Here is an 11,433-nt window from a genome sequence, read left to right on the forward strand (position 1 = left end):
GAATGCCCGCCAAAAAGTCATTTTTGTTAAACTCTAATAAAGATTCTAAATTTTGAAAATACTGAATTTCTGATATTTTGGAATTGTTGATTTCTTATTTTTTCAAATTCTTAAATTCTTAAATTCTTAAATTCTTAAATTCTTAAATTCTTAAATTCTTAAATTCTTAAACTCTTAAATTCTTAAATTCTTAAATTCTTAAATTCTTAAATTCTTAAATTCTTAAATTCTTAAATTCTTAAATTCTTAAATTCTTAAATTCTTAAATTCTTAAATTCTTAAATTCTTAAATTCTTAAATTCTTAAATTCTTAAATTCTTAAATTCTTAAATTCTTAAATTCTTAAATTCTTAAATTCTTAAATTCTTAAATTCTTAAATTCTTAAATTCTTAAATTCTTAAATTCTTAAATTCTTAAATTCTTAAATTCTTAAATTCTTAAATTCTTAAATTCTTAAATTCTTAAATTCTTAAATTCTTAAATTCTTAAATTCTTAAATTCTTAAATTCTTAAATTCTTAAATTCTTAAATTCTTAAATTCTTAAATTCTTAAATTCTTAAATTCTTAAATTCTTAAATTCTTAAATTCTTAAATTCTTAAATTCTTAAATTCTTAAATTCTTAAATTCTTAAATTCTTAAATTCTTAAATTCTTAAATTCTTAAATTCTTAAATTCTTAAATTCTTAAATTCTTAAATTCTTAAATTCTTAAATTCTTAAATTCTTAAATTCTTAAATTCTTAAATTCTTAAATTCTTAAATTCTTAAATTCTTAAATTCTTAAATTCTTAAATTCTTAAATTCTTAAATTCTTAAATTCTTAAATTCTTAAATTCTTAAATTCTTAAATTCTTAAATTCTTAAATTCTTAAATTCTTAAATTCTTAAATTCTTAAATTCTTAAATTCTTAAATTCTTAAATTCTTAAATTCTTAAATTCTTAAATTCTTAAATTCTTAAATTCTTAAATTCTTAAATTCTTAAATTCTTAAATTCTTAAATTCTTAAATTCTTAAATTCTTAAATTCTTAAATTCTTAAATTCTTAGGTTCTTGAATGCTGCCATTCTTGTTACCATCTTAGAAAACCTGATAAAATTTGAAGTATTTTTGGAGTTATTTTTTTGGTTAGAGAAATTTTGAGAAGAAGATGTAGGAAAATTTGCTTCGATTTTTCTAAGTGACGCTTTGGTAAGATCATCGAGTATGAACTGTATCTTAAATTTAAAATCTCAAGATCGAGGATTTATTACAATTTTAAAATTTTATTATTTTTCTTTATTTAGATTTGATTCAGTTTTTAGATCTTAATTTCTAAATGTTGAAATTTTTTATTTTATTTTTTGCCAAAATGTTTGTTTTGCCTTTCCCTCTAGTTATATTTTGGTATTTTCAGCGTTTCTTGATTCTGCCTTCTGAGATTACAAAATTGAATTTATTATGAAACTCTTTTGTATGTTTGTCGCAAAATTATTTTTCTTAAAATGACGCGGATTTTGCGCGGATTGGGGTGGCGCGGATTTTTTTTTCGCTTTCTCCGTAACAACCCTGAATGGAGGAATTTGAGAGTTCAAGAATTTATAAATTATGGTCTCTTCGGAAAGTTGTTTCAACTTTAATTAAGATCCAGCATCTGAGATTTCATAGGGATTGAACAACTACATTTTACATATTTTTCCTAAACAACATTCAAGGGCTTACAAGGAGGAGTTCCCGTGGTCAGATCGAGCTTAAATTTGTAATCTATTCCAAAACACCCAAATGTCTAAGTTTGATAAATAATGACTTTTTGAAAAGCTCGAGCTTTTATTTGTTTTTATTTTTATAAAATGTGTTGATCGTGTGAATGATCGTCTGTAGGCTCTGGTCAAGGCAGAAAACTTTTTTTTTAATTTTATAGCAAAAATATTATTTTGTATAATTATCTAAGAAGATGTTATCTTCAAATAACCAGAAAACCGTTTACTTTAAATACAAACATTGTTGAAAAAGACCTAGATCTTTTTTTAAAACCGTAAACATGAACTTGTTTTTCAGTTTTTTTAATCTTTCTTAAGGTTCTGCAAAATTACATATTTATTTCAAGTTTTTGTCTCCAAAACCATTAGTTTTTTTTTTAATAGAAACACAATCAAAAATAGCATCGGCCTAATTCGTTTAAAAATTCGGCAAAAGGCAACAATTTTAAAATGAAACATAACTTCTTGCTTTAATTAAAATTTTCAATTGATTTTTTTTAACTTTAAATTTCCTTTGGGAAATGAAGTGAAATCAACTAATCGCAATTTGAAATTTGCAACAATTTTAATTATTACTTATTTCTAGAGTTGTTTTTTAAAAAGGTCCTATAAGCTATTGTGTTTTCTATTTTTATAAGACCTATTAAAAAAACTCTAGATTTTTGGTAAAGGGCAACATTTAAAATGACATCACCAAATAATAAAACATAGGAAATTTTTATGGTTGCTCATTTTGGATGTTCGATAAGAAAAAAATAATTGACAAAATAAAAAAAAAGTTTTTAAGTTTTTGCAGAATCCATCGTTAGAAAAAAAAATAAAATAAAATAGTCATTGAAGTTTTTAAATATCATGAATTTCCAATATTCAAAAAGAAAAATGCATGAAACCATAAAAACGCTCCAAACAATATGTTAGTAAAAAACAGAAAATAAAAAAAAAATGGTGGTCTGGAGAGGTCAGGGAAAAGTCAGGGAATTTTATTTCGGGATTTGGATCGACACCATGATAATGAAATCGATGCCACTCCACGTGGTCGCCCTGGTCGTGGTCCATTGGCCCATAAATTGACCTTAAATAAGTTATATGACTTGCAAACATACATGTTTCTTTTGATTGTTATACAGTTTATACATTAAAAAATATCCTCTTTTAATATTTCTATTATTACATTATTGCGATTTAGTAAAACATAAAAAAAGATTTGTTTGAATCCATGTTGCTATCATGTTAGGTACTTTTACCAATTCGATCAGAAATCTGCTTTAAAGATCAGTTTTATAGACAGTTGCATCACTCTGGAGCAATAGAATTTGGCTAACAATATCATCAACATACCTTTAAGTTGCGGGAATTCCACCAACGAAGCTCCGGCATCGTCTCCATTCGGCACAACGTGATTGTTTTGCTCCTTCACTCCACGCGCACTCAGCGGATTCTTCTCCTTCCCGAAGGCCTCCGCATCGTTCATCAGCACAACCGGCATGTTTGACCGGGGTCTACAAATCGAAGCGAGAAGTTATTTGAGGTCTCTCTTACAGAAATTTCTAATCTCACCTCTTCTCAACGTCCTGCTTCTTGGGCAGCTCCTTCGGAAACAGTCCAATGAGGGCCGCAAAGAACAGCATCGCCACTCCGAGGATGATCCACCCGAGCCACCAAGCGCCCAACCACCGCGGGTCGGTACTATCGATGACCGGTGTCTTGGACGGGTCGATGTAGATCTTGAGGGCAAAGTACCCCAGCGCAAATCCAACGACCGGCCCGAACGTCCTCAGCGACGAGGCGTAGGCCAGCATGAGTGGCGTGTTGGTCTTTTTGGTGTTGTCGTCCAGGTACGTTTGACCGAGCGAATAGTACAGCGTGTTGCCGATTCCCAACACAAACTGCGACATGAAGATCAGCACGAGTGGAACCACCGAAATGACGTCATGACATTCCTTCGGACTGAACGTGTCCAGGCAGAGCCGGTTCGTGCTCTTGACGATGGCCGTCAGGTTGTGACTTCGCAGGACGGACGCCTCAGCTTCCTGGTCGTTGATGAACTCCTTCGTGAGCTGCAGCGCGTTCTCGCCGGCACCGTAGATAAAGTGGGGCGAGGCCAGAATGAAGCAGGACAGGGCGCAGAACACGACGCCCCACGCGATCCATCGGGGCCGGTTCCGGTGGCCACCCGCGTACGACAGGATCAGCGAGAGGAGAATTTGCGAGATTTCGTTGCCACTGAGGATGATTCCTAGGGAGGGGAGAAGGGGAAAATCATTATTACATCTAGTAGGCTGGTTCGGCTATGAAGTCATCGAAATTTCTCCAATCAAACGAAAAAATATGCCTAGTCAGGGTCACGTCAGCACGCGTCGGCATCGTAAATGAGTGTATGATTTTGCTGTAATAAGCTGTGTTGTTGATAATAGAAATTATCAACAATGTGATTTCATGACTAAGCAAAACGTACTGTTTCGGGAAGTGATTATTCATGAATATTTTAACAACTTTCTAGACAATCAAATCTTCAGTGTGAATAGATTTTTTTTAAGATTTTGATTTCTTACATGTTTTGTATATTAATTTGTGTATCGTTTTTGTCTACTTAAAAACATTCCTTCTTTTCTATTTTCTATTTTTTTAAATATTTAATAATTTATAAATATTCCTGTTATTTTTTCTGATTCTGATAATATTTGGCCAAACATACAACTTCAAAACATTGTAATTAACATTTCGATGCCTCGGTGCTCTCTTGTACTAAGCTTGCTGGTTTTCCTATCTAGTTAGCATAAGAAATCACAGAGGCATCGATTTATTGCGTTTTTTTTATATTTTCCGATAACAATTTTTTTTTTTAATTTTCAGAGCTCTCGAATCGTCATGATGTTTTGGGAAAGTTGGTCCCTGAAAAATCCATAAATTGATATAAGACTAAAAGGTGTGAAAAACCAAAATATCACTGATATAGTTCTTGAAAGGCACGCAGTAGACTCATATGCGTATAATCAATGTTTTGAAACTAAGATGTTTTGGTACTTTTTGTATCAAACTTACGATTTTTTTATGTTTAAATAAAATATATTCGTATTTTTGTCCTCAAACATAACTTATCAGAAAAGTTTATTTTAGCGCTCATTTAAGTGCTAAAAAGTTCAACTGTTCAGTACTTGTATCGAAAATTAATTCATTTGAACCCCCCGTAATAAGTGAAGAATAAAGCCATAAATAACCTCGATTTTGTTCTGGGTGGAAAGTGATTCAGTAAACACCACAGCCACAAAAAAGCATCGACCAATTTAATTTTCTCATTTTTATAAGCAACGTGCCTCCATTTTTTTTTTTGCAAATCGTGACTGATATATCGGTAGCTAATTAAGTTCAGTCACGTTGTATCTAATTATAATTTTATTAGGCTAATTTGTCGAGACATCACAATTAGCAAAATTTTGCGTCAATCCTATCCTTGGAATAAACAAGAGGCAAGGTTGGCTGCTCAAATGGTTCCTCTGAAAATAGGGTACACAGAAAATAAAGTTTAATTTTGGAAGGTTGAAAATTTGGTTGAATATTTTTTGAGTTTATTTAATTTTATTTAATCAAAAAAAAAAATTGTTTGAATGTGAAATATAATTGGAATTCATGAAAATTTTACCAGGTCCAGATGTAAAACTATACATTTTGTTGACACAAAATCTGTCACCATTCCCAGATGCTACATTACCATTATTTCCTTTGTAGTACAAAATGTTATTCAAAGATTGTGTCCTTCAGCTCTGGTCAAGGAAATTAGGAGAGTTGGCAAAAATACATCGAATGTCAAGCTAAAATTTTAAAACATTAAAGGAAAAGCTGTAACAAACTACTCAAAACATTATTTCAGTTATGGGACCATCCATAAACCACGTGGACACTTTAGGGGGGGGGGGGGGTATGGCGTTTGTACACGATCCATACAAAACAAAATTTTGTATGGACAATTGTCCACGGGGGGGGGGGGGGGTATAAGATTCCCAAAAAGTTGTTTATGGAAAGTCCCTATACTACTGTCAATTATTTGCAAAATATTAATGAATTTATGAAAATATTATTTTATTTCAGTTTTACGTCTTTTGTCAAAAAAAAATCCAATTTCAAAATCTTAAAGGTGTTTGTGCTATTGATAGCTGTCAGTAGATCCAATGAGCGAGGTAGGATCCCTTAGTTCCAACACAGTTACAGTATGTAAAAAAAGTATTTACACCCCTTGGGCACTATGCACATTTTGTGATGAAACATGTAAAAAATTTAAAGTTTGACAGGAACCTAGTACTACGTTTTGTTCAAAAACTCATGCCAAACATTTTGCTACAAAAAGCTCATGAAAAGATGATTTCTATTAAAAGTTATATAACAAATACTATTACGAAAATAAAAAAGGTGCAAAAAAAGTATGTACACCTTTCGAAAAATTAACATAAATAATGTTATTTGTTGACAAATCACCATAAATCCAGTCTCCCAACTCCAAATAGGCATCCTTGACTGATTAAAAAAAGAATTTGGATTGAATATAAAGTTTACTAACTACTTAGTATAAAAGTTTATATAACTCTGGAAATTCTATATAAAACTTATCTAAACTTAATTTTGCAAACTTTTAATTCAACTAAATGTCTATGTATTAGCATATAATTGCTAAATAAACATTTTGGAGTGGGTATTACACCGTTTTGGGGGTATTTGTATCGATAGAATAGATTTTTCGTTGGAATTTCGTACCAACCCGGAATTACGTCGTCGGAAAATCCGCCGGCATCCGAACCGGTCCACGATTCACAAGTCAACCTATGTGGAATCGGAAAGAGCATAAAATTTCCGATCTTTTGATACCCAAACATCTAGGTTTTCTTTAAAACCTACGTTTTTAAATACCTGGGCAAAAAGTAAGTTTGATCCACGAGAACAAAAATTACGAAATTCCATACATTTTTGGCAGGTTGCTCAAACGAAACCATAACAACGTTTTTGCTTAGGTACTTAAAAACGTAGGTTTTAAAGAAAACCTAGATGTTTGGGTATCAAAAGATCGGAAATTTTATGCCCTTTCCGATTCCACATAGGTTGACTTGTGAATCGTGGACCGGTTCGGATGCCGGCGGATTTTCCTACGACGTAATTCCGGGTTGGTACGAAATTCCAACGAAAAATCTATTCTATCGATACAAATACCCCAAAACGGTGTTATACCCACTCCAAAATGTTTATTTAGCAATTATATGCTAATATATTGACATTTAGTTGAATTAAAAGTTTGCAAAATTAAGTTTAGATAAGTTTTATATAGAATTTCCAGAGTTATATAAACTTTTATACTAAGTAGTTAGTAAACTTTATATTCAATCCAAATTCTTTTTTTAATCAGTCAAGGATGCCTATTTGGAGTTGGGAGACTGGATTTATGGTGATTTGTCAACAAATAACATTATTTATGTTAATTTTTCGAAAGGTGTACATACTTTTTTTGCACCTTTTTTATTTTCGTAATAGTAGGGGAGAGTGGGGAGACTTGATCCCCTTTTTTTGTATCGCACATAACTCTGTCAATTTCTCACAAAACTATGATCTTTTTGCATGAATTAAAAGCTTAAACATTCATCTATGTTTGGCTAATAAGGGTATTTCCTCAGATGAACTCTTCGAATCATGCCAAGCGTTTTAAAAAAATATTTTAAACCGGCATTTTAAAAATGTTAGGGGTAACTTGATCCCCCTTTCAACATTTTGAAGAAATCTTATGCAAAATGTTTCCTATTCATCCATACTTTTAATTTTCTATAAGTTACAGCAATTTCACAGCAAACCTGTACGTTTGTGTTCAAAATATAACAAGTTTAGTATGTAAAGTATTTAAAAACTTAAAATATTATTTTTTAGACCAAAATTAAGCATGTTTACAAAGGCTGGAAATTTTTGTTTACAAAACTTTTGAAAAAAGGTTCAAACTGCAGTTAGTTGTGTACAACTATACTAAAGGAAACTATGTATGAAAACCCAGCCCAATTAATTAATCTTGAGGCTGATTCCAGTGACTGTAAAAATGCAGGGATCAAGTCTCCCTAAACGGACTTTTTTAAACAATTGATTGTAAAAATAGTATGACGATTAATTCAACATCAAATGCGTAAGGGTTTTGGAGTTGATAAGTTTATCAAACAATTCATATATAAAAAATATTTTTTTGAATAATTTTTTAGTGTTTTCTATGCATATCAAAAAAAGAAAAAAAGATCTCTTGGAAGTTTTTTGCAGCTCGTTTTAGAAAAATGTGTGTAACTTAATCTAAACATTTTTTTTATTTTTTTCTTTGTTTTCTACAATGAGTTTTGGTTAATTTCGCACAACTTTCTAGAACAAAGCTAATTGTTTTACCCACATGGTGACGAGATACAGGCTTGGGATCAAGTGTCCCCGGGGATCAAGTCTCCCCACTCTCCCCTATTTGTTATATAACTTTTTATAGAAATCATCTTTTCATGAGCTTTTTGTAGCAAAATGTTTGGCATGAGTTTCTGAACAAAACGTAGTACTAGGTTCCTGTCAAACTTTAAATTTTTTACATGTTTCATCACAAAATGTGCATAGTGCCCAAGGGGTGTAAATACTTTTTTTACATACTGTATTTTAAAATGATCAAATCCGCGTTGAAGTTGTTTCACGACTTAACATTATTTATAAAATTAAAAAGAATGGTAGAAAATCAGGTGTACAACTAAACAATTTCAAAAAGGGTATAAATTAAGCATGCCAAAGAAAAAAAAACCCTGCTAATTTGCAACCAAAGTTATCTCAAATTATCTGCAAGGCGCCCAGGTGCTGTTATTATCGCCGTTCGACAAGCAGTTCCATGTCAGTCAGTAGCTCCCAATAACCGGCTGTTGTGTGATCGATTGGAGTGCAATAGATTTCACGGTGATGACTTTTTGTTCGGTAGGTAGGTGTGATAATTTGAAAACCATATCGCTCGAAGAGCGTCGCGAATTCTAGAAGTTCTCGATAATAGCCATATGATTTTGGGGAACTTGAAAAGTCGAATTAATTTGCTGCTAAAATTCAAATTTGACTCATAATTATAATTGACTATGTCGTTGATATTTTGTTAACACATTGCAATATGATTTTTTTTTATCCTCATGTTAATTATAGATTTAATTCTATTAGTAAATATATTGAGGTATCCCAGAGATACTCAGATTTTTTTTGTTGCTAAGTGCTCAATGAAGATGTTCTGTACAACCTCCAAAATGGTAGACTTTACACATTCATCGATTTAATGTTGCTTTATTTCAGGCTTGTGAACAAATGGAAATTAAGTGTTATTAAAAGTGAAATGTTCCTCAGCTAAATTTCACATCAGAATTATAATTTAATTTGTAGGTAACTCGGGTTTGCTTCTCAGACCACCATGCCTCGGAGAGTTCTCGGTGCTAATAATTTCAGCAAATAAAATAGGTTGAGTATATGTTTGTTGCAGATCTCACGCTTTGTCCATCCATGGAGTTAGAGCGCGTTACTTGTGGACTTCCAGCATTGATTTCAGAACATCGAGCTATAAGAAGGAATCAATAGCATCAAGAAGATTTGAAACAATATTGGAATGAGAAAGAATCTGTTATAATAGGGAAATTAAAAACAAAGACTTATCGTTTGTCAAAGATTCTCCAACTTATTACACAATTGGTATGGCTACAAATTTTTAGTTGTGATAAATTAGTACCGCAATGACAGTAATAAGATTTACATAAGTAGGACATTGGATCTGAATGTGTCATGTTTTTTTTCAAGAAAATCTAACATCTTTTTATTATAAATTTTGAGCAAAATCTTCCAAACAATATATTTTGTTTAATTTATAAATGTTGTGGTTATGAATCAGTTTAAAAATAATTGTTTTTTTTTTTGTAAAATGTTTGTGTTAGCAAACCAAGTTTATTTTGAAAGAGATTTTTTTTAGTCTGAACTTTTTTTTTGCCTTTTGCCTTCCTCACTGAGGTAAGGCTATAATCCTGCTCGAAAAATGAACTTTTGAAAAACAGCTCGTAGACCTATATTCATGTATACCTATCGACTCAGAATCGAAAACTGAACAAATGTCTGTGTGTGTGTGTGTATGTGTGTGCGTATTCCCCTTGGTGCTCAAAATTCTTGCCAAGTTTTCTCGGCACTGGCTGATCCGATTTGAGTCAAACAAGTTGCATTCGATTTGTTTTGGTGCCCCATACTGCACTATTGAATTGTTTGAAGATCCGATAAGAAGTTCAAAAGTAACGTATAAAAAAGTGTCAGAGTTGCGAATCAGGTGCTGGAATTTTGATGCCGTCTCTCACTTATCTATATGAAAACTATGTCCGGATCCATCATCCGACCCATCGTTGGTTAGGTAATCAAAAGACCTTTCCAATGAGTCCAAAACATTGAAGATCTGGCAACCCTGTCTCGAGATAAGACCACTTAAGTGATATTTATGTACTTTTTTAAAGCCGGATCTCACTTAAATGTATGTAAACTATGTCCGGATCCATCATCCAACCCATCGTTAGTTAGGTAACCAAAAGACCTTTCCAATGAGTCCAAAACATTGAAGATCTGGCAACCCTGTCTCGATATATGACCACTTAAGTGATATTTATGTACTTTTTTGAAGCCGGATCTCACTTAAATGTATGTAAACTATGTCCGGATCCATCATCCGACCCATCGTTAGTTAGGTTATCAAAAGACCTTTCCAATGAGTCCAAAAAATTGAAGATCTGGCAACCTTGTCTCAAGTTATGACCATTTAAGTGATATTTATGTACTTTTTTGAAGCCGGATCTCACTTAAATGCATGTAAACTGTGTCCGGATCCATCGTTGGTTAGGTTTGAAGATCTGGCAACGTTCAGTCTCAAGTTATGACATTTGTGTTTTTTTTTTATTGAGAAATAGATGGAATTGGTGTCCAAACCCATCATATCACCAAATGTTGGTAAAAAGTGAGGAAGGCGCCAACCACATAGGTGGATTAAGTTAGTTTTTAAAGTAATGATTGAAAAACAACTGAAATATTGTATGATGCATTTTACAACAATTTGTTCATAGAAATGTTGACTCCATGGCTTATTATTTTATTTTTTTCTGACACCCCCCCCCCCCCTCTTCACCGATTTCGGCAAGATTTTGATGTGGCTGGAGCAAAATATTTTAAACCGAGATACCCCATTGGAGATTTCGTGCCAAACATTTCATTAGGGCACAAAACCAAAAAATAAACATTCTGGATTATTCCACTATTCCATTCATTAGTACACTCCCTACTTGCCCTCCAAGAATCAGTTTGTTAGCAAACAATTTCCTATTGAAAAAATCAAAAACACAAAATTGCACATAACAATGTTCACTCCAAACCCAAAAAAAAGTTCAAATGTGCACTTTTATTTTTCGTTACTTGTTCATAATTTAGGAACTTTTTGTGTTATAAAGTGAACTTTTCATGCAATCTTAACACTAATTCATTTCAAAACAAAGTTTGGTTTACTTTTCACCAAGGATTTCTGCAGAAAAAAACTTCGTCGAATTGGGTCCTAAAATGAAGCTTAGATTGCTGATGTTATTTTTTACAGCGATAAAGCTTATTTTCTGAGTACAATGACCCTTTGTACGACCACAAAGAGCTTAAAATAAATTTTTA

At 32.1% G+C, this 11,433-nt stretch overlaps 1 protein-coding gene across 1 annotated transcript in view; it reads right to left on the minus strand.

Moving 5' to 3' along the window:
• Positions 1-11,433, minus strand: part of LOC120428086 (solute carrier organic anion transporter family member 74D) — a 58,747-nt gene that overhangs the window by 12,669 nt on the left and 34,645 nt on the right. Inside the window, exons 2-3 of the mRNA XM_052706943.1 lie at positions 3,298-4,028; positions 3,079-3,239 (exon numbers count right to left, since the gene is read on the minus strand). Of these exons, the coding sequence (XP_052562903.1) occupies positions 3,079-3,239; positions 3,298-4,028 (892 nt within the window). The remainder of the gene's footprint in view (positions 1-3,078; positions 3,240-3,297; positions 4,029-11,433) is intronic.

The sequence above is a fragment of the Culex pipiens genome, chromosome 2 (genome assembly GCF_016801865.2).
Source record: "Culex pipiens pallens isolate TS chromosome 2, TS_CPP_V2, whole genome shotgun sequence".
Classification (NCBI taxonomy): Eukaryota; Metazoa; Arthropoda; class Insecta; order Diptera; family Culicidae; genus Culex; species Culex pipiens.